The sequence below is a fragment of the Nerophis lumbriciformis genome, linkage group LG08 (assembly GCF_033978685.3).
Source record: "Nerophis lumbriciformis linkage group LG08, RoL_Nlum_v2.1, whole genome shotgun sequence".
Taxonomy (NCBI): domain Eukaryota; kingdom Metazoa; phylum Chordata; class Actinopteri; order Syngnathiformes; family Syngnathidae; genus Nerophis; species Nerophis lumbriciformis.
In genome coordinates, this window is record NC_084555.2 from 31,644,506 (window position 1) to 31,670,000 (window position 25,495).

Below are 25,495 nucleotides of genomic sequence, written 5' to 3' on the forward strand. Positions count from 1 at the left end.
AATTCTGTAAAAATGTAATTAAAAGAAAATAGCACTAAAGCTAGCGTTTTCATGTAGGAAAATATACATTTTAAGTTTCAAACACATTTAAGAAATGACATAATTATGATAAATATTTTAATTGTAAAAACTCAAATATTTTGTTGAACGAGTGAGTCACTTAATAAAGTCATGGATGTAAGATTGCATTCATGTTGTTTATTACAAGTGTGTTTATTTGTTTGGTTATAACATGAAGCTTTGTATTAAATGTAATCTTAATAAATTCATGATTATACTTTATAATGCTTTTTAGGCAACTTTGGCCATGCAGAACTAGATCTAGTACAAGTTAGTGGGTTTAGTATTTTAAATCATGATTAAAATCATGAAACATAGGGCTGGACAGTATGGCTGAAAACTGTATCACGACGTATATTTGTTATATTTATCGATATCAAGAATTATTGATAATTATTATGACTTATTTAAGCCTCCCAATAAATACAGTAATACAATTTCCAACTTACCAAGGGTGCTATTCATCAGTGGAGTTGGTGTCTGATACCCAGGTGGTAAGATAATAGCAGTAAATTTGAAGATAGTTGCAGTTTCGAGACACGAGATAGCAGTAGTGTATAAGCTATTGAACACTACACAGAGTAGTTTGGGAAGCTGCTCATTAAAAAAAACGACACATTAGACATGTCAGGCTGTTGACGCACTGTCTCCATTCAAACCATTAAAACTAAAGACACGTTTCTGTTATTGAGTTGATATATAAAGATATCACATTTGATCTTCTCACTCCATACAGAGAATCCACAGCGAGACAGAAAGACGGCGCAACCAAACTTGGTAGTTGATACTGTTCCCTGATTGGCTGTTAGCGTAACACTCCCATTGCTCAGTGACACTTCCAGTTTCCTGTTTAGCTGGGTTCCCAAAGCGCGAGTGACTACATGCAACGAGTCTTGCTTCATAATTTCTTGTTTCTTACGACCAAAAAATATAAATATATGTCGAGTGTTTTATCGAAAGCACTTTATATTGATATTTAATACGTGTCTATTGTGACATATATTGATATCGTTTTATCGGCCCAGCTCTAATGAGACATAATATCTACTTGTCAATAGCAATAATACCGTGTTATTACTTACAAAGAATAGTACCTTCTGAAAATTACTCAACAAGTAGTTAGTAGATTTATTTTATCTTCTCTGCATTTTTACTTCCCTCGCAATGCTGTTTCAATGACAACCAACCTTTGCCACCATAGTTGATCACTTTCCCATCGCAAGGACTGCAAAGTGCTTTCCCCAGTTCTTTGTGCTTGAAAATTGATTCCAAAAGCAGGAATCAGTCAACTTTTTTTATTTTAACTACGACCAATTCCAATAATTATTTACCCCCACATCCAACCGAGAAACCGTTCCACGACATATTGAAAAAATTGTAAGCTAGCCAGAGCGAGCAATTACGAAACTTGTATGTGGTATTTCAAAACAAAATCACTACACAATATTTATTAATCCTACACTATGATATTAACACATTATACACACAAGTAGACTTAGACTTCCTTTTATTGTCATTCAAATTTGAACTTTACAGTACAGATAAGAACAAAATTGTGTTGCATTAGCTCATTGTAGTGCAGGATAAAAGAGCAATAAAGTGCAGATATAAATAAATAGATTACTGTACAGATAAATATATTGCACTTTTGCATATGCATCCACGTTTATGGATGTATGTTATATTGTCTTTATATTCCAGTGAGTTAATCCGTTTTTTGGGGGGGGAATTGAGGGAATTATTATGATGCGTTCAAGAGTCTTATGGCCTGAGGGAAGAAGCTGTTACAGAACCAGGAGGTTCTGCTACGGAGGCTGCGGAACTTCTTTCTAAAGTCCAGCAGTGAAAACAGTTCTTGTACCTAAACATGCAAAAATGTTAAATACACAATTGCTTGCAAAAATGCAGCAAAGCGCCTGGCACAATATTTTACTTGCAAGCATTCCCAAACGTCAACAGAAGCAACCGACACCAACCAAAACATACTGTACATAATGTACAGTTCCAAGAATGGTGGCTTAGACACATTTCCAGTTTGTCTTCATTTATTTGACAAAAGCCACACTCCCGTACACAACAAGCTCAAAGTGCATCTCTCTCCTGTCCCGGCAACACTCACACAAATTCTCAACCTACAACAACAGGTCAATTTCCCATCCTTGCCCCGCAAGTCCCGCCCCCCAGTCAAAGCCATTGGGGTGTAGCCAGCCGCTACACACCAAAAGCAACCTGACTTGTTCAATATGCATTGTTTTATCAGTTTTATACGGACATGGACAAAAATTACCACTTTGGCAAGAAAAATAGTGGAATTTCGCTAAAAAAAGTGCATCTTCATTTAGCAGAGCATTGCATGCAAAAACAGTTTTGCCTTTGACGTGTTGCTAAAATAAACAAAAACTGGCATCCTCTCTGAAGAGACAGTAGAGACAAACAACTGCTAGGTCACGTACGCCCCCCTCTTCAAGGGGAATCAGAGTATTTCAGCGCCTTTCGGTATGATTTTTTTTTAAATTATAGTCCGATTAACAAAAATAATGTCACCCTTACATAAAACATTACAAAGGCTGTAAATTCTACACTGTAAAGCATCAAGGTGCTAAAATGTTCATGCAAACATTGTATTGGCGACATGCTGACAAACCAAAGCAGCCACACCCGTAGCCAGCGCCGCTAAATCCTGATTGCTGTGGGCCCTCAGATACTCTTTAACTTGCACTTGAATAAAAATTAAAACCGCCACTGCCTCGCCTGGTTTACACCCTGTATTCGTGTAGTGTACTGACGACCAGGCGCAGTGCAATAAAACTGCCAAGTTATCTTGTGCACTAAGCAGCTGGAAAAGCCTATAGCGGCAGCCTCATATCACTTCAAATGTACAACAGCACTGCATCGTACTGACAGCTATTTCTAATATTGTGGGCAGGTTATACATTGGAAAGTTAGCTTCCGCGCAAAGGTTGCAAACAGACCCTTTAAGTAGTGAAAAGTTAAAAAACAAATTGTATAAATGTGTTAAGATCACGATTAAAGCGGCATTGAATTAATTTACCATGAATTGATTAGCGTGGACCCCGACTTAAACAAGTTGAAAAACGTATTCGGGTGTTACCATGTAGTGGTCAATTGTGCGGAATATGTACTGTACTGTGCAATCTACTAATAAAAGTTTCAATCAATCAATCAATCAATTGAAAACAACCAATAATAAAAGAGTGCAGCTAGCTGCCATTCCGCAATGGAATCTACTCAATTGCAAACACCAAATTTTGTGACCCTCTCTTGTAGCTAAACAGGCAACGCGATTATTAGAAACATTTCTCAATAAATGGATGGATAATTGATTGTAGATGTTATTTATCTGTCTGTTTGTCGTAATGTTTCAATCTTGTCTGAAAAGGCTGAGAATAGAAGCAAGAAGCAGTGTACCAACGCTGCCCCTTGCTCCAATATTGTAAATGCACACAATGTTATACACTTAAACATCATGGTGAATCATCTTTTATTTCTATGAAAAAAAGTCCCACGTTTTGGAACCAAAAAGTGTTTGGTGTCAGACAAGTAATGCCAAACCTTAACAAGGATGCACATTTTGTTCTTTGGTTAAAGTGTGATTAACCCTCAGGAAAGCTGACTTTTTGTCCTTTCAGTAAATTGTTGCTGTATTTTTGACTATATTTTTTGTTGTGTTCCTGCATTGTACATGATTTTTGCTCCAACATTTTTTTTTTCATGTTAAATTAGTAAAATTGCGATGTCCAATTATTTCACAGGTGTAAGATACACTGGCAATTATTCAACAATACACCGAAGTCAAACAGGACATTAAAGTCCTTATTTTCTATTTACTTCCATCCATCCATCCATTTTCTACCGCTTATTCCCTTCGGGGTCGCGGGGGGCGCTGGAGCCTATCTCAGCTACAATTGGGCGGAAGGCGGGGTACACCCTGGACAAGTCGCCACCTCATCGCAGGGCCTCAATCAACCAATCAACTCTTAACAAAAATACCAAACATGTAATGTTTTTTTTATGTTTATTAATTTATCCATCTGAAGACCTTTTGATCAAATGATGTCAAAGTTTTCAATTAGTTATACATTTGCATAACATTAGTTTTTTTAAATAATTTAAACCTGTGATAATACCTGATCAACAGGCCTTAAAAACCTGTCAAAAACATACCTCTTTGATATTTTTGTTTAAGACTTTAGAAATGTTTTGAGAAATTTAAGCAAAAAAAGTGAAAGAAAATGAATCTAAAATGTTTCGCCCTTCAAAACAAGAAATTATTCAAATCAAATGTCCCCATAGGGTTAAAAACAACAGCAGAAAGAACAAAAAAAGTATATTTTTTGGATGAAAATAATAGTGTGGATTGTCAATTCTCGGAAAACGCACAATTAGATTATTGATGTTCTATCAGGTAAAGGCTGGGCGGGAGTGAACAGTGTGTGTAGATTTTAACAATAATTGCTCTGTTATACTCACGTGTTCCAGCGACAATATAAAATGAAATACCAGCATAATTTACTCCTGCTGTGAGACACTGAGCCGTAAGACAACATTTTCTGCTGCACATGACAGACGAAACAAAGCAATGCACGGCAAAAAAGTGGATATGCTGGGTGATGTGTTGTTTGTAGGAATACACCTGAAATGCTTGCAACAGCAACACTGGTGATCATTTCAGCATAACTTTTTGACATACATATATGCACGTCTTCATTTCCAAAGGCTTTTTTCCTCTTTATCCCACTCCATCAAAGGATTAAGCTGAAGAACCGAGGAGAGGTGTATATAAATGTTAGCGAGAGTCTGTCACAGCATGTGTGCGAGTGTATGCACAATCATGTGGTTATGTGCACCTGCATACAAACATGCATGTCATTTTGAGACGTCCAAACATAGATCTGAAGCACCTGAAGAGCTAAGGTTGATTTCAATGTGTCAACCATATACTGTAAGATGTGCGTGACACACACCCAAGCATGTTTACATGTATACCTGTAACCCAAATAATCAGTGCACCAGCAGTGACTGAATTAATTATGAAAGTGCTATATAAATCTAATCCAATATTTGATAACACTTTAGTATCGGGAACATATTCACCATTAATTAGTTGCTTATTAACATGCAAATTAGTAACATATTGGCTCTTAATTAGTCATTATTAAGTACTTATTAATGCCTTATTCTGCATGGCCTTGTTGTACAACCAGTCAGCCATTAACTAAGAGTCTTCCCTCAATAACCTCAGAATTATTACTTATTAGTAACCCAAACCCCAACCCTAACCCTTGTATGTTCCCCTAGTGTCCAAATAACTCTAAATTAAAGGCCTACTGAAATGCGATTTTCTTATTTAAACGGGGATAGCAGGTCCATTCTATGTATCATACTTGATCATTTCGCGATATTGCCATATTTTTGCTGAAAGGATTTAGTAGAGAACATCGACGATAAAGTTCACAACTTTTGGTCGCTGATAAAAAAGCCTTGCCTGTACCGGAAGTAGCAGACGATATGCGCGTGACGTCACAGGTTGTGGCGCTCCTCACATCCGCACATTGTTTACAATCATGGCCACCAGCAGCGAGAGCGATTCGGACCGAGAAAGCGACGATTTCCCCATTAATTTGAGCGAGGATGAAAGATTTGTGGATGAGGAAAGTGAGAGTGGAGGACTAGAGGGCAGTGGGAGCGATTCAGATAGGGAAGATGCTGTAAGAGGCCGGTGGGACCTGATATTCAGCTGGGAAAGACTAAAACAGTAAATAAACACAAGACATATATATACTCTATTAGCCACAACACAACCAGGTTTATATTTAATATGCCACAAATTAATGCCGCATAACAAACACCTCCCCCCTCCCGTCCATATAACCCACCAATACAACTCAAACACCTGCACAACACACTCAATCCCACAGCCCAAAGTACCGTTCATCTCCCCAAAGTTCATACAGCACATACATTTCCCCAAAGTCCCCAAAGTTACGTACGTGACATGCACATAGCGGCACGCACGTACGGGCAAGCGATCAAATGTTTGGAAGCCGCAGCTGCATGCGTACTCACGGTAACGCATCAGCGTATCCAACTCAAAGTCCTCCTGGTAAGAGTCTCTGCTGTCCCAGTTCTCCACAGGCCAATGGTAAAGCTTGACTGTCATCTTTCGGGAATGTAAACAATGAAACACCGGCTGTGTTATCCGGCACAACAGTCAGGGGGTGCATTCTACGACGGGGGTGCGTTATCCGGCACAACACCAGCCGCAATACACCGCTTCCCACCTACAGCTTTCTTCTTTGCTGTCTCCATTGTTCACTGAACAAATTGCAAAAGATTCACCAACACAGATGTCCAGAATACTGTGGAATTTTGCGATGAAAACAGACGACTTAATAGCTGGCCACCATGCTGTCCCAAAATGTCCTCTACAATCCGTAACGTTACGTGCAGGCGTCATCAAACCGAGACGTTTTCAGCAGGATATTTCGCGTGAAATTTAAAATTGCACTTTAGTAAGCTAACCCGGCCGTATTGGCATGTGTTGCAATGTTAAGATTTCTTCATTGATATATAAACTATCAGACTGCGTGGTCGGTAGTAGTGGGTTTCATTAAGTCTTTGTTACTTAGAATATTTTCCCCAGAATATGTTCCCCATACTAAAGTGTTACCCAATATTTTTAATATTTAAGAATTTCTTAAAAATGGAATGCTTAAAACATGGTGGGGAAGATAAGTCTTGGCACAAAACCTCCGCGTTCTGGCATTCACAGCAAATAAACTTAAAGGTGAACCACACTTTTTGGGGAATTTTGCTTATCATTCCCAATCCCTATTTGAGTCAAGAATACATGTCTTTCCCTATTTTTTGGTTTCTAATTTGTAATATACGACTCATTCTCGACGGCTAACACTGTAGCTATTGGGAGTCCTTTATTTCGCCAACAAAGCCCTCTAAAATAAACATCCAAAAATTGGCAAAAATATTCCCTCTACATGTCATAACCTGCATATTAACAAGGTATTAGGAACATTGTTATTATAAGAGCTAACTCAGAGGAAATACTTCCTCCGAAGTCTTAAAAGTGCAATTTCTGAAATAAAGTAAGTGAAAGTGTATTGTATTGTTGTAAATTTCACTAAGGTATTGTTTCTTTAAGCGAAAAATAATACAGTATATTAGTAAGCTATTTTTCTGAGTCTTGTTTTGTTAGAGCAGTCAGACAGTAACACACAGCAATTTTATTGTGAAGGTCGGATGTATGCACCCTTGGTTTTTCTGGCGCACTTGATGACAGTGCTGCTTGTTGGAGATAATTGTGATCTTACACGACTTTCAGTTACAAAAATAATCAATAATAACGGTTACAGTCATATGTTTACGTCGCATGGTTATAATGTGTTGTGGTTAACTTTGAGCATGAGGTGTGGGGGTTTGGGGTAATCGAGTGTATGGCTTGTGAATCGATATTAATAAAAAGTACAGGATATCGATCCACAATCGATGAAATCTATTATTTTACCCAGCCCTACTGGCCAGTACAATGGCAGTGTGTGTTTGTTGTCTTGTAGAAATTACAAGTATCAGCAAATGTAATTTACTACTTTTTAATGCCATTAAATAAAAAATGAATGCCCACGTCCGACCCCATGTGGTTATTATATATAGTCAAAAGCTTAAAATTGCGTGGACACAGACAATTCTAAGCTTTTGACAATGATATTCTTGAATAGTTGAAAAGTTTATATTAACTGTTACTATCTAGTGATTACAAATGAGAACTTATCTTTATTTATTTTTCTGTAGAGGCAGCCGGTGTTCTGACTTTGTGTACGGCCGTAAAAAATAGCCAATTAAAAGGTTCAGCCTGTCAATCATCGCACCCTACCTTCAATTTAAAATTATTAAAGGGAATTGCACATAAGCCATCTAAATAAACACCCAATTGTGAATTAGTTTATCAATAAAATATACCTAGAAGTAATTTTTAAAAATGTTATGTCTTTAAAACATGGTGTAAAAATGTGTATCCTAGTCACAAACTGGAGAATACGTTTTTTATAGGTAGAATTAAAAAACATAGTTAAAAGGTTTCATTGTGTAAAAAATGAACATCACACTAAGAAGTGAATTGAAGTGAATTATATAGCGCTTTTCTCTAGTGACTCAAAGCGCTTTACATAGTGAAACCCAATATCTAAGTTACATTTAAACCAGTGTGGGTGGCACTGGGAGCAGGTGGGTAAAGTGTCTTGCCCAAGGACACAACGGCAGTAACTAGGATGGCAGATGTGGGGATCGAACCTGCAACCCTCAAGTTGCTGGCACGGCCGCTCTACCAACCGAGCTACACCGCCCCACATATGCAAATGATGCATATGTTTTGAAATGGATGATTGATTTAAACATTTAGGAAAAATACATGTCTTGGAATAATATTCGGAAAAATGCCATTAAGCCCTTTATTTAACATTTTGAATAGATTGTATTTTAAACCCTCTCAGTTGTTTGAAAGGGTACAGTCGAGGGCAAGTAATGTATAAAGTGTCAGACAGCTATACAAACTCTAATTCATTTACTGTAGGAATATCAGAAAATAGGTGGTCTGTTGTGAGAATTGCCTTAGTTGTCCATCCTAGGCCACTGTAAGTCACGTGAGGTGCCTGCGTCACGAAAGATGTTAGCCAAGTTAGCTCATGAGTGTTGAACTGCAGACTGAAATAAAGGAGTCGTGTAAGAAACAAACTCAGCTCCCTTTTAACATGACATGATGTCACAGTTAAGGTCTACACGCCAACAGTGACCAAAGAATGGCAAAGTCTAGGCCCCCACAGCAGTTTGATTTTGACGTCCAGCGAAGTGTCCGTTATTGAGGCAGCGCTTTTTTCTGACATTGTAAGACCTCTTGTATCCAGTTTTAAAACCAGAGACAAAAAAAAGAAACACACAGACAGACATATTATCGATGACCGCAGCATTCTTAAGTTAATTTTCATTCATCGTTTGATGAATTCACGTATTGACTATCGGCCAAGTCTTACCGTTGTATTACATGTTTAATGTCTCTGGGTATCGCATTTAATGCTTTTTAATGCCATTTAAGGCTTTGATTTTCGCAAAATCAATTTAATAACTTTTAATGCTTTTTTAATGCCACATGGAAAACCTGAATTAAATCGTATATGAATCAGAATTGCAATTTGTATCTATTTTTTTAACAACCCGTATTGACAATTTGTACTATAAAATGTAATATGATAGCAACAGCTTTTTGATTCTGGAACAGATCATTTCTATTCTCATATTTTTTTTCTCTAACTCCGCAACCATACACCTTACAGTCATATATCTTGGTATTTGAAACATGCTAACTGTATGCAAGTTTACGTTAGCATGTTAGCATGCTAACATTAAAGTGCTAGCTTTTTGAGCTAATTTTGCAACCGTTTACCTTAGAGTCATATAACTTGGTATGTGACACTTGTTATCTGCTAGCATGCTAACATTCACATGTACTCTGGGATAAAACATTTTTTTTAGAAATGTGATCAAATCAGGGGTTGGCCAGTATTCCAGAATGTTTAGTTTTATAGGTTTATCAGATGATTGCTAAATACTCTTCTATACTGTTGTGCAAATTTAGTAGGACAAAACATTAGGGACTGCTACTTTCAACAGAAAAAATACTATTGCATCACATGGCTAAGAAAGTTGCAATCGGACAATTAAATGGCTGAAAATAATTTGAAAAGAAAATGATGGGTTTGACTAAAATACATTTCTAAAATGTACATTTTACATTGTATTCATACATAATAATCATCATAATAAGTAGTAGTATTACATTCAGTGGTTTATAATTATTACGTCACCTGATCAAAATACAAAAATTGCAACACATACATACAGTTTATTATGTAAAACAAATAAATAGGATTGCCATTAAATTGAGTCACAACTCATAAAGTATATTCCCATAAACTACATGTTGTGTAGTTAAAAGTAAGTCTTCAATTTTTTTCTGGGTTATTTTAATGAAAAGCCGTGTACCTTTTGTTTATCCGCTAAAACCCCCAACACACACGCACACGCACACACGCGCGCACACACACACACACACACACACACACACACACACACACACACACACACACAAATGCACTCGTCAGGGATTTCACAGAGGTAGACACGTCTCTGTGACACGTTGCCTGGCAACGTCCCAGCATGTTTGGCAGTGACAAGCAGGGGTCTCAGCCCTGAGGCGCAATGCATCATGGGGGATTGTGTGTGCCGTGTCTTACATCACCCACAATCCTCGTTGATGGAGCCGCACTCATGACAGCCAGGTTTGATACTGAGCAAACGCTGCTACGACACCATTTGTAAGTGTATCCGCCGCACCCTTCGATTTGTAATTAAGTCACGTTAGCAATTTATATTAAGCACGCTGCAATTTTTTTTCTAGACCTCTCCACTTCTCTCAGGTGCGACCTCTGACCGTGTTTCTGTAGGTGAGGCTCATTACTCTCATCCGAGCGTGTGGAATTAAACCTCCTCCGAACTCATTACTGTGAGCTAGATTCTTGCTGTTGCAGATAGGCGATGCGGTGGTGCTGCTGCTGCTTTTAAAGCCAGTACCGGATAATTAGAAACTTTAGAAGCACAGTTCCCATGGCTATAGCCGGAGTGAACAACTAATTCTATTTGAACTAATTACGTTCCATAGCGCTATGCAGTGATTGCTACGACGGTGCTCAGCCTCCCCTATGTAATACGCCCGAGGACCTCCACACTAAATAGTACCATGGATGCATTCTTGCCAGTGGGAGTCAATGTGTGTTTTGGGTGTAAAGTCTCAAAGAATGCATCTCTCTCTGCATCCACTAGTAAAAGCTCTATGCAGCCTTCAGATAATTTAGTTTTGGGAGTGTGATGACAATAAAAAGTAGTAGTCGTTGTTTGTCAGCTTCTCCCAAAAAGGGTCTGTCGAGCTCAGGTTTTACACTAGACCAGGGGTGGGAAAACGTTTTGGCTCAGAAATTTGGCTTTTGGAAATTTGACAGCCGGGCCGGGCGAGCACATGATGCATTTCAAAGCATATCATATCTGTTGGAACTAAGAGCAGGCTTCTCAAACATTAGCTATTTTAATCATAATACATCTATGTTCAACAATAATATATATATATATATATATATATATATATGTGTATGTGTGGGGAAAAAAATCACAAGACTACTTCATCTTTTTCCCACACATACATATATTGCGCTCTACCACGGCATCGAGCACTATTTTTGGATAATCTAATTAAGACATATATATATATATATATATATATATATATATATATATATATATATATATATATATATATATATATATATATATATATATATATATATATAATAGAATAGAATAGAATAGAATAGAAAGTACTTTATTGATCCCTGGGGGAAATTCAGCACCACAGTTCGCTCACAATAGACAAGAATAATAATAAATAATATAATATATATAATATATTATATAAAGAATATATAAATAATATAAATATATTCTACATATACTACATATACTCTACATTTAAGTGCAGTCAAGAAGAAACATATGCATTATACAGTCTGATGGCTGTCGGTATGAAGGACCTCCTGTGTCGTTCCGATGTGTATATATATATATATATATATATATATATATATATATATATATATATATATATATATATATATATATATATATATATATATATATATATATATATATATATACATACATATATACATACATACATACATACATACACACATATATATATATATATATATATATATACACACACACATGTACATACATACACACATAGAAAAAGCAATTTTTGCAATTTGTTCGATAAAAAGCAGTTACAAAGTCTCATGCTAGGTTAAAAGCCAGTGAGTAAAAATGGGTTTTAAGAAGGGTCTTAAAAGTAGCCAAAGAAGGGGCCTGTCTCACATGGAGAGGAAGATCGTTCCAGAGTTTGGGACCCGCAACAGAGAAGATTGAGATATTTGCTCAATTCTGTTTTAATATTTGTCGGGCCGGATTAAAGGGACCAATAGTTTGCCCACCCCTGCACTAGATGCTTCCATCTATGGGCTTGGGACCAGCACGGGGAGAGTTGGGGCACTGATCACAAACATAACCTGCGCCGGCTGCATCATAATAATATTGTAGCAAATAATTCATACGTCAACCCGATATTCTGCCATTGTGACAACCATTTCAATACTCCGCTGGAGACAAACTACATTAAAACTTTACAAAGTGCATCGCTATGTCACTTCTGCTGTACACTTATCTCAGTATAAGATAATGATCTGTAGTGTAATGGTCGATTAAAAGTTGTGTCCCTGTGATTGTTTTGTAAGCTATTCATTAAATTGGTCCACTTACTGCAACTCTGCCTGGCACTTCCATTGAGCTTATATCAATCAGTTTTATTACAAAAACATGTCTACGTACGTGGTCATTAACAAAATGCAACATCAAAGAGCCCAGTGTATAATGAACTTTACATAGTATATTGAACAGTAGAATACGAGCCACAATGTTGAAAGGAAGACACATTATTTACAATACATATTTAGTGAAACAATGGTACCTCGATTTTTGTACACCCAGCTTATTGTCCCCGGTTTTTGTATGCCATCTCGGTTATCATATAGCCAAACATTTGCACGTAAACAAACTAGTCAACTTTCTTGCATATCATTCCATGGACTTGAGTGGCCATACAAATAATGCACGAGTAGGAGTCTTGTCGTGTTATTATTAGGAATGTTCCAATTAGGGTTTTGTGCTGCCGACTTCAAAACCGATCACATGTATTAACTGTACATTTGTCTATTTATTTATGGTGCGTGCTATTGACAGGTTAACAATTATAACACTAGTTCCTTATTTTATTTCATTACATACATTGTTTGATCAAAACAAAGTCAATAGTCCACAATTACAACAAAACATTCCCTGAGTTTATAAACAAAAACGGAAAAAGGGATTTTGAGGAAATCAAAATATTGATCTAATCACTCTAGAATTGGTATTGACACCGCTAATTTATGTATCGATCCGTCCTCATATGTGTTGTGTATGTTTGGTTAACTGAGCATGCCTGTTCCTGGCTTGCTCTCAGTGTGTAACATGTTTAGCCTCGTCCTCCAGTGATATTGGTACTAAAATACTAAGAAATGCTGTTTATTTGCTGCAATGGAAGTGTTGATTATTAACTTAGGGGAGCATATCCACACTGTGTATGGAGACACATAATTAGCTGCTCGCTTGTTTGCCAGGGTTAAGGTTGTCAACAATCCCTTGAAAAACGTAATCGTCCTGTATTTAGAGACAAAAGTACACGTTCCGTATTGAGCAGTCAAAGGACTCACTTTGTTCCGTATTTTTATTTCAGTGAGAATAAAAAAATGTTTGTAAAATGTCAATAGATTCTATCGAATACAGCTTTGACAACAGTTTGCTGCAGGCTAAGGTTAAACCAATTGATAACAACGTATCTGATCGCTCACCTGTCAAACCCATTGCAGTTAGAATTTTCTGGTATTTGTTTGTCTTGCCTTAGCTGCTGTCACTCTGCCGAGCTTCTGAAGATCATTCTAGCTAGCTAAATGCCACAATGACATTTTTTTGTAAGGAAAGATGCAAATTGGGAAATTCAGCAATTGTTTTTTTCTGAGCTACATCTGGCTAGTACATCTGCTAACTTTCATGCTAACTTAGTATTGGTAGCTCGCTTTAAAAAAAAAAGTCATTTAGGATTTTTGCTCATTAATGCCTCGTCCTCAAAACACAAGTTGTGTATCCGTGTTATTAAACATAAACTTACCTGTAATGTGTCTAGCTTTATGATAGTCACACTACACTTTATGATAGTGACTCTACAGGAGTCCAACAGTTATCTGGTGACATAGTAACACAACAAAGGGTCCAATTATCTTTTCTGCAACTCTTAATAGCTCAAGTTTTAAAAGATGTCATCATGCTTCTATTTAATGACAAATGATCACAATATAGCATCAAGACCATGGCCACAGGTGATTTCATATAAATAAAAGACAAGTATCTCACCTCTCTTTTCTTGTTATCAAAGTAGTTCTCATACTAAAAAAAACATAAGGTGTGCCTTATGTTATTTTTCACGAAGTTGGCAACCATAGCCGGGGTATTAAAAATAAATACAGTGTCAGCCCTGAGGGGATCTGCATTTGGGATCAGCATTAAAAGGCATTGTTTGGCAATGGCGATGACATTGTTTTAATAAGAATTTGCCAATACTTTTTTTGTATTATTATTTACAAAAATAGCAAAGAGAATAATCAGTCCAACAAAATAATGCAGACGAGAACAATCCCAGCTCCAAACCAATCACAGCCCTCCACACTACAAATAGCAATAAATGTGGCCCATACTAATCAGTGGCACATCCCTAGTTATAAATACATTTATTGGTCTAACTGTGTTCACAACGTGTCTATACATCCGAAACATGCCTGTGTTAGCCTCTTTACTCCTTACCCAGAAGTCATTCTCACCGTGCTATATCTCCCCTCTATGATGTCATCACAGTTTGACTCTATAGTTCTTTGCAACTTACACAGTTACACCACAAGTCTCTTGTGTTGCTTTTTTTTTTTTTTACAAAACCCAAACCCAGTGAAGTTGGCACGTTGTGTAAATCATAAAGAAAAAGAGAATACTAAGGTTTGCAAATCCTTTTCAACTTATATTCAATTGAATACACTGCAAAGACAAGATATTTAATGTTCGAACTGAGAAACTTTTTTAATTTTTTTTTGCAAATAATCATTAATTTAGAATTTAATGGCACATTGCAATAAAGTTGGTACAGGGGCATTTTTACCACTGTTACATGGCCTTTCCTTTTAACGACACTCAGTAAACGTTTGGGAACTGAGGAGACCAATTTTTGAAGCTTTTCAAGTGGAATTATTTCCCATTCTTGCTTGATGTACAGCTTAAGTTGTTCAACAGTCCGGGGTCTCCGTTGTGGTATTTTATGCTTCATAATGCGCCACGCATTTTCAATGGGAGACAGGTCTGGACTACAGGCAGGCCAGTCTAGTACCCGCATTCTTTTACTACAAAGCTACACTGTTGTAACACGTGCAGAATGTGGCTTGGCATCGTCTTGCTGAAATAAGCAGACATTGCTTGGATGGCAACATATGTTGCTCCAAAACCTGTATATACCTTTCAGCATTATTGGTGTCTTCACAGATGTGTAAGTTACCCATGTCTTGGGCACTAATACGCCCCCATATCATCACAGATGCTTGCTTTTGAACTTTGCGCCTATAACAATCCGGATGGTTCTTTTCCTCTTTGGTCCGGAGGACACGGCGTCCACAGTTTCCACAAACAACTTGAAATGTGGACTTGTCAGACCAGAGAACACTTTTCCACTTTGCATCAGTCCATCTTAGATGAGCTCGGGCGCAGCTAAGCCGGCGGCGATTTTGGGTGTTGTTGATAAATGGCTTTTGCTTTGCATAGTAGAGTTTTAACTTACAGATGTAGCGACCAACTGTAGTTACTGACAGTGGTTTTCTGAAGTGTTCCTGAGCCCATGTGGTGATATCCTTTACACACTGATGTTTGAGGGGTCGAAAGTCAAGGGCAATTAATGTTGGTTTTTGGCCTTGCCGATTACGTGCAGTGATTTCTCCAGATTCTCTGAACCTTTTGATGATATTACGGACCGTAGATAGTGAATACCTAAATTCCTTGCAATAGCTCAAATGTTGTTCTTAAACTGTTGAACAATTTGCTCAAGCATTTGTTCACAAGGTGGTGACCCTCGCCCCATCCTTGTTTGTGAATGACTGAGCTTTTCATGGAAGCTGCTTTTATACCCAATCATGGCACCCACTTGTTCACAATTAGCCTGTTCACCTGTGAGATGTTCAAAATAAGTGTTTGATGGGCATTCCTCAACTTTCTCAGTCTTTTTTGCCACTTGTGCCAGCTTTTTTGAAACATATAGAAAATACAGATTGAAAACGATTTGCAAGTCATTGTATTCTGTTTTTATTTACAATTTGCACAACGTGCCAACTTCGCTGGTTTTGGGTTTTGCATTAAACGACTGCAAAATAAGCCACCATGGGGCCAAAGAAAGTTTTACTTTCCAGCGCTTTAAGAAAGAAGGTGAGAAACACTATTGAATTCAAGAAATATCTCATGGCAAAGTAGGAATGTTAAGGGTGTAACGGTTGATCAATATATCAAAATATCGATTTATATTCTTAAATTCCAAGTATATGTATCTGTGCTCGGCAAGTTTACCTTCCAAAAGATAGGTATCGATTCAAGATCATTTTAAAAGGGAATTGATCGATTTTATTAATACTTCCATCCATCCATTTTCTACCGCTTGTCTCTTTTTCGGGGTCGCAGGGGGTGCTGGAGCTACTTGAATAAGGCAAACATTGGATTGAAGAACGGCAGACTTTATATGAAGTTCAGCACTTTTAATAATGAAGACATTAAACATTAAGTCTATTCTACCGCCTGTGGCATCATTACAACAAAAATGGTGGATACCTACGGTGGTAGAGAAAGGTTATAACAAACGCAAACGCAACAAGACCATAACGTAATATGTGTGACGCGTGTGCACCTTTAAGAGGTGGTACTGTTGTGTATGACTTGTGCCACAGCACGATTGCAAAAGCCACAACAGAGACAAATAATGAATCACAATAATAATAATAATAAATCCGCATCACAACTTGAAGCCACAAAAGATGCAATCCACAAAGCGGAAGTGATAGCAAAGCAAGTTACGGCGACGCAGCAACTTCCGAAAGACAAGGAGAAGTCATTTCATGAGAAACTTTGTTGTCTACTGTTAAAATTTTGGTTAATGTTCTTTTATTGAAAATTGCTTGAATGTTGAAAATATGAGCATAAAATGTTTCCTCTTGTTAATTCAACCTCAAGTGTTGGTTGCACTTTATTCAAATAAGATGTGATGCATTGGCCATTAATTGTTGTTTACTTGCTTGTTTGTATCCATAATTCATTTGTATCTAATTCCTTTACAGGAAACAACAGAAAGAGAGGAAACTTCACCTGCAGTGTTCAGTATCCAGTTTTTATTTCACAGTCACACTATTAAATTTGTTTGCTATAAAGTTACTGATTCAATTTGAACTGATTGACTTGTTCGGATAGTTTCGTTCCAAAAAAATTAGATAGTTCCTGAATGTTATCGGCAACCACAAATATCGAATCTACCGTATTTTTCAGAGTATAAGTCGCACCGGAGTATAAGTCGTACCTGCCGAAAATGCATAATAAAGAAGGAAAAAAACATATATAAGTCGCACTGGAGCCCGGCCAAACTATGAAAAAAACTGCGACTTATAGTCCGAAAAATACGATAATTGTTGTTAAAACGAATCGTGTTTTTTTTCCTGCTTTTTTTCGTTGCCGCTTATTGCCGTTAACCTGACTTTCGCCAGATCCTTGTAGTTCACTGAGCTCCACACAAGGATCTGGGACTTCTCAATAGGAGATGTATTTCAGAAGGCGGGGCCTCATAAAAAAATAATTGTATGTGATTGGATAAACCACTTGTCCGTTATCTTGAATGACGTGCTACTTCAACCACTCACATCCAAATCAACCCGTGACGCTGATGAGAGTGACGCTGAGAAATCCAAAACAGAACAGCCGACATATTGGATAACGACAGAGCGAAAAGTTAATAAATGCCTTCAAAAACGTTCTGTGTTCATCTTTTAAAGAATAATATTTGATAGATTCGACAAAACAATTGCAATAGCAGAATCAATGTCAGCACAAGACTCCTCGCTGCGTGCCGCCGTTGTTGTTTGAATCAAACAGTCGCTTTGGCGCTACGTCACATTTATGAAATCCCGCCCGGCAATTCTGATTGGTTCATTATTTTTTGCTATCTGGAAGGAGTTTGCATTGCCCTCGAGCCCAGATCCTTGTGTGGAGCTCAGCGAACTACAAGGATCTGGCGAGAGTCATGTTATATTGTCGTGTTCGCTGACAACAACGTTTCATTCGTCATTAATATATACGCTGCATTCTGCATGTAAAACTATAATGTTTGTAGTTCTAAGACGATATAGGCCAGGTTGATGTACTTGGAAAATGTCAATGATTCACATATTTGTATTACAGTATGTGCATTCAAGCAATATATTATTTAAATTTGTGATACTGTCTGTTAGTGTGTTTCCCCTTCTTGGCACATATCTCTGTGGTTTTGCTATTTTTAGAAGCCCACTCACTCCAGTGTGAAGTATCCAAGTCCAATGGAACAGACAAAGCTGTGGCAGTAAATAGCAGGCAGTGACAGCGTAGGACACTGTGCCCCCATCTTGCTCTCTCTCTTCTCTTGAGCACACACTCAGAACCCGGTATAATAAAAAAAAGGATGAATCGTCATCCTTTGAATGTGCTACTAACCTACTATTGCCCACAATCATAACTATAACAACAAACACACGCTCCTTAAAATGATCGTGTACACAGAAGAACTATTGTCTGCAAAAGCAACCAGTATGAAGCATGCATGTGGATAGTGAATCAACACACTTTGCTCACCCATCACCTCCTCCAGCGGGAGTGTGAAGGAAAGTGAGTGATGAGCAGGAGTGACATAACATGTCCGGCTGTAAAAAAAAAAACAAAAAAAAAAAACACTGCTCTTAAATTGAACCTGCAAAAGCCTTCAGGGGGAAAAAAAATATATATATTTTTTTTTTTGATGACAAGTGTGTATGTCATGTTTCTGTTTTTTCTGGTTTGTTTCTTTCCAGAAGCAATAAAAATGGTTTCATAAAACCCCAACGACCACAAACGGACTGTTATTAGACAGCTTTATAGCACCCGGAGAGTAAATCATTTCACGGCCATCATTGTATGTTGCACGCTTTTTGTCTATCGAATATTTCTTGTCCAGAATGTCCGCCTTCGAAAGAAGACAGATGTCTCAATGTGGTAATAACATCCTATGATGAACGCTTGCTTATAGGAGCAGCATACCTGCTGGTCATGTTTCTCTCAATACTAATGAATAGCCAGGTACAACAACATGTTTTTTTCCCAAAGATCAAATTGTCATCATAGCTTTGCATTATTTTCAAAGGTGCCCCGTTAAAATTCATCCATCCATCCATTTTCTACCACTTGTCCCTTTCGAAGTTGCAGGTGTGGCTGGAGCCTATCCCAGCTGCACTCGGGCGAAAGGCAGGGTACACCCTGGACAAGTTGCCACCTCATCACAGGGCCAACACAGATAGACAGACAACATTCACACTCACATTCACACACTAGGGACAATTTAGTGTTGCCCATCAACCTATCCCCAATACATTCACTTTTTAATTACCTTACAGTGCATCCGTAAAGTAAGATAAGAAAAGATAATCCTGTATTGATTTAGTATTCACAGCTCTTTACTTTTTCCACATTTTGTTATGTTACAGCCTGGAATAAATTTTATTTTTGTCCTCAAAATTCTATCCACAATACCCCAAAATGACAACAGATTTGTTCCTCAGGACAATCTTGTCTCGGAGGTTGACAGAAAATTCCTTCGACTTCCTTCTTGGTTTGTGCTTTGCCATGCACTGTCAAGTGTGGGACCTTATATATAGACAGGTGTGTGTGTTTCCAAATCATGTCCAACCAACTGAATTTACTTTTAAGCTTCATGGCAAAGGCTGCCATGAAACTTATGCACATGTGATTGTTTTTCTTAAAATCTTTGATAAAAAACATTTTCACATTGTCATAATAGGGTATTGTGTGTAGAATTTTGAGGACAGAAATGTATTTATTCCATGTTGAAATAAGGCTGTAACATAACACAATGTGGAAAAAGTGAACTGCTGTGAATACTTTCCGGATGCACTGTATATTAACAATGACAATGAAGTTTTGGTTTGTGGACATACCTGCTGCTGAGGATACTGCATGCTTCCCATGCCCATTTGACCTCTGCCCTGCATGCTCATTGGATAACGCTGTGAGGGAGGAGGATTGTATGGCTGGCTCGGAGGGTAAGGCCCGCCCCCTGAATGCTGCGGCCCCGAGTATGGATTATTAGCCATACTATACAGCTGCGAACGCTTCATCGCCATGAAATCCATGGAGGACACCTATGGAGAAGAAGTTTTATTTAATTATTGTTATTGTAGCTGACATGTAGTGATTATATTGTATGGCATATATTCAACAATCATCTGCCACGCTGCAGCCGTTGACACAAGTCCATTAAGTGCACACCCTCTAAACCACAGCAACAATTGATTTATGGCATAATTACATGCTGATTGGAGGCCTTAAATGGATGTCTGCAGGTCATGAATGAACTACAAATGGAATTACTTAGCAAAGATGTTTATTGCATTGCTACGGGGAGCTAACTTAGCTGGAGGAGGGCCAAAATAAAATGATTCAATTATAACGCATCTTCATTATAATGCCTGAAAAGGTTTTAAAGGTTGTAAAAGGGCTCTAAAGCAACAAGAAACAATAGCAATAAAAACTTAATAGCTTTTTTTTCTTTCTCCCACAACCGCAGACCAACAAGGCCAGTAATCATTCGACAACATTGCCACCTCACTTGTTGTTGCTTACAGCAAGGCAGCACAAAATACTCATTGCTAAATGTTTCTGCTTATGGATTATGAAATAAGGCAGTGTTTTTCAACCACTGTGCTGCAGCACACTGGTGTTCCGTGAGATACAGTCTGATGTACTTCACTGTGCAACCTACTAATAAAAGTCTCAATCAATCAATCAATCAATCAATCAATCAATGTGCCGTGGGAGATTATCTAATTCCACGTATTTGGGTTAAAAATATTTTTTGCAAACCAGTAATTATAGTCTGCAAATGATGTGTTGTTGTTGAGTGTCTGTGCTGTCTAGAGCTCGGCAGCGTAACCGTGTAATACTCTTCCATATCAGTAGATGGCAGCAGGTAGCTAATTGCTTTGTAGATGTCGGGAACAGCGGAAGGCAGCGTGCAGGTCAAAAGGTGTAAGGCTTAAACCAAAAATAAACAAAAGGTGAGTGCCCCTAAGAAAAGGCATTGAAGCTTAGAAAACGCTATGCAGAACGAAACTAAAACTGAACTGGCTACAAAGTAAACAAAAACAAAATGCTGGACGACAGCAAAGACTTACAGCGTGTGGAGCAAAGATGGCGTCCACAATGTACATGCGAACATGACATGACAATCAACAATGTTTGATTGATTGATTGATTGAAACTTGTATTAGTAGATTGCACAGTGAAGTACATATTCCGTACAATTGACCACTAAATGGTAACATCTGAATAAGTTTTTCAACTTGTTTAAGTTGGGGTCCACTTAAATTGATACATCATACTAGGGCTGGGTGATATTGGCTTTTATTAATATCTCGATATTTTTAGGCCTTATCGCGATATACGATATACGAGATATTTTGCCTTAGCCTTGAATGGACACTTGATGCATATAATAGGGCGCATTAAAGGAGTCATATTATTATTATTTTTCTAAATGTAAAACACTTCCTTGTGGTCTACATAACATGTAATGGTGGTTCTCTGGTCAAAATGTTGCATAGATGATGTTTATGGGGCCATGTCCTTCGCTATGTAATAAGTTACTGCGGACGTTATCTCCTTGTGTTTGTGACTATGTTTTTCATATGGCGTTGATCTGTAAATGGAAGACGTCAGGCTCATTTGTCAGTGCAGGTTGTTTCGGCATTTTTTTGGGTGTGGCACCAGCCGGAGACGTTAACGTGCGGAGTTTCAAGCACTCTTCATTCTCTCGCGGGTGACTTTTTAAATGAAAGAACAAATTAGTAGTGCTGCTACCAATGTTCCCTCTAATTGTTCATGTGTCTGAGCAAACACAAAAACTCCCTGAGCATTCAGTGGAGCACACGTGGCAATACCAGCAGCACACCTGTCTCAAACCAATCTTTTATAATAACACTCAAATGAGAGGAGTCATTTTCATGAGATTATTTAGTAATATTAGTGATTTGGCGCACTTGTAATGAAAATAAAAGAAATCTTGTTTTTCATAAGCTATGGATTAGTATTGTACAATATGTCTGGGTGGGGGTCCTGCTTTGGAAATCATTTGTACCCCTTTCAGAGATCACATTTAGTTCCCCTTAAACATCCTCATGTTGCACAATGAAATGTAAGCATAGAATGAAGTGTGCATTCCTGTAACTTTCTCTAGTAACAGCATTCCATGATTAATATCAATCAATTAACATTAGTAATAAATGACAGTAGAATAAGCACACGTATGACTGAGTCATAGTGTAATTTTGTGTGGTGTTTGAGTTGTCGGACTTTTTGTGTGGCCATAAACGCACCAGTGGCTTAGTGGTATGCGTGTTGGTGACAGATAGATAGAAGTTTTTTACTCATGTTTTAGTGTGGTTATGACCGAATATAAACAGTTTTGCTCAATAAAGCGATATAATTCCTGTCCTCGAAGCATGTCGATAGACGTTACAGTAATTGAACGGTGTTGATAAACACCGTTAGGGCCGCTTGTTGTCACGGTCACTCAGAGCTGCATTGCAAAATTACACAGAATAAATGTACCCCGCCTTCCGCCCGATTGTAGCTGAGATAGGCTCCAGCGCCCCCCGCAACCCTGAAGGGAATAAGCGGTAGAAGATGGATGGATGGAAATGTGTTTATTTTGTTTAGAATTCAGATGGGATTTGATTTGGTGCAGGGTATATATTTGCTGTGCGCAGAGGACGCTTGAGGAGGGCGCAATTGCGCAGGCGCGCACCTTAGAGGGAAAGTTGGCTGCTACCTTTTGTAGCAACGCTTCTGCTGCATACTTTGCATATTACTGTTGTCTGCTGAATATCTTCCCGTTTGAAGCCAAACTACCGCCAGATGATGGACCCCGTGCTGTTTTTTGGGGGCATTAATTGTTCTTCCTCCATTTGTGATCAGTTTCGCACCTTCTCTTGTATTGTCACTCGCACCGCTCCGCTTGTACCACCTGCCTCAGCTAACGTTAGCCACGCTGCTACCTCTCTGCTGGGCGAGGGCGTATGACGCTACACGCGTGACAGTGTGTGACGTATGGAAGAAGGTGGGCTTGTTTTACGCCCCTGTGAGAAGGAGAGACTAGAAAGAGTAAGAAATGCTTGTAGTGTAATGCTAAAAGCAACTGCGTGACAACGTATACTCCAATATCACGATATCACGATATAATCATTTTCTATATCGCACAGAGGCAAACCCGCGATATATCGAGTATATCGATATATCGCCCAGCTCTACATGATACAGATATATACTGTATACTAACATCATAATACAGTCATCACACAAGATAACCATCAGAGTATATACATTGAATTATTTACATTATTTACAATCCGGGGTGTGGCATATGGAGAGGGGGGGGGGGGTAGGTTTGGTTGGTATCAACACTTCAGTCATCAAAATCAGCATCAACAATTGCATCATCAGAGAAATGGATATTGAAACAGTGAAGGACTGACTTGGTAGGATATGTACAGCAAGTAGTGGACATAGAGAGAGAGATCAGAAAGTGTAAGAAAAAGTGTCTACATTTGATTGTTTGATTGTTTACATTTGATTATTTACAATCGAAAGAGGTATTATGTGGAAGGGAGGGTCTTAGTTTAGTGGAGGTGTTCTTTTAGTGCAGTTTTGAAGGAGGATAGAGATGCCCTTTCTTTTACACTTGTTGGGAGTGCATTCCATATTGATGTGACATAGAAAGAGAATGAGTTAAGACCTTTGTTAGTTCGGAATCTGGGTTTAACGTGGTTAGTGGAGCTCCCCCTGGTGTTGTCCCGACAAAGAAGGATTAAAAACAACTGAAATATTCTTGATTGCTAAAACAAAGTAGATGCGGGAAATATCGCTCAAAGGAAGACATGAACAAACTATACACAAACTATTCTCCCCTCTCCCCTCAGGCAAGAGACTACGGTCCATCCAGACCCACACCTCCCGCCACCTGAAGATTTGTTCCCCCTTGACCATCAGGCACATGAACAATAACAAGATCTGATAGCTCAGTTACAGCTCGTGTTATTCTATTCTGTGTTATATGTGTTTTATGTTGCACGATTGCACCAAGTAAAATTTCTAGTTTGTGAACCCGTTCTCAAACAATAGCAATACAAACTATTCTGATTCTGATTCTGATGAAACTGCTACAGGAAAATACCAACAAAACGGGAAAAGCCACCAAAATAGGAGCGCAAGACAAGAACTAAAACACTAGACACAAAACAGCAGAAAACTCCAAATACGTCACGGCGTGATGTGACAGGTCATGACAGTACACCTACTTTGAGACAAGAGCTATAGTGATGCATGCTTGGTTATGTTTAAATTCATATACAACAATTGCGACAACGACTTTTTACTGTCAACTAAGTTTAATTTTTTAATGATTTCTGCCGGTGGTGTGCCTCCGGATTTTTTCAACGCAAAAAATGTGCCTTGGCTCAACAAAGGTTGAAAAACACTGAAATAAGGCATTCGAGTGACAAAGCAATTCAAGTTTGAATCCCTGGGGGGTGTTCAGTAGCGGCTTTCCAAAGAAAGAGCAGGTATCAATTTATTTCACAGTGAGTATTTCAAGGCCTTTTTAGAGAGGATTTGGAGGGGGGTCTTGGTGGGGCACTGGAAAATTCAGATCAGTCCGGGATAATCCGTCACCTGTAGAGACGTGTTTATGTGTCGGCCAGGCAGATAATGTCGACTTCCACTGTGCTGCCGTTCTCCTCTCAGGCTTTCACCCTTTTGTCTCCGCCGTGTAGGATCATGCGTGATTTATGACATTTTGTTCCTACTGTTCTTTACACACACATTCACGTCTCTCATCTCCACAAAGCAAAGTGCACACACACACGGACACACATCTTCGCCACCCCGCCGCTGCCAACTCCCTCCTCCCCAGCTCAATATCACCTCGTCGAGTGTGGAGGAGAAATTGCCGCTGCCTCATATTGCCAGGTTCATATCAAAAAGACATGTCAAGGGATGGGAGCACTTTATTCAGCAGGTTACAGGCAGACCGGTCTGGCTTTTTAAGTGGTTTTGTCTACCGAGGCATGTGTTTGGAGTAGTTTGGGCTATTTCACAGAGTGAAGAGAAGAGTGTGTGTAAAAGGGTGTTTGAGTAGTGGGAAAGATGGTGAAAGAAAGCCAGAGAGGAAGCAAGGAGAGAACTGGTTAGGGAGGGGGGCTGCAAATTGTTAAGCAGCATTGAGGTGTTTGCGGCCTCGTGCCACAGAGGCTCATCTTGCAAAGGTCAACATCGACACATT

At 38.5% G+C, this 25,495-nt stretch overlaps 1 protein-coding gene across 3 annotated transcripts in view; it reads right to left on the reverse strand.

The window, feature by feature from the left end:
• The window catches only part of arid1b (AT-rich interactive domain 1B), a 584,854-nt gene that overhangs the window by 455,568 nt on the left and 103,791 nt on the right, over window positions 1-25,495 (reverse strand). For all 3 annotated transcript variants that reach the window (XM_061968668.2, XM_061968667.2, XM_061968666.2), the window contains exon 2: window positions 20,097-20,300. In XM_061968668.2, the coding sequence (XP_061824652.2) occupies window positions 20,097-20,300 (204 nt within the window). The remainder of the gene's footprint in view (window positions 1-20,096; window positions 20,301-25,495) is intronic.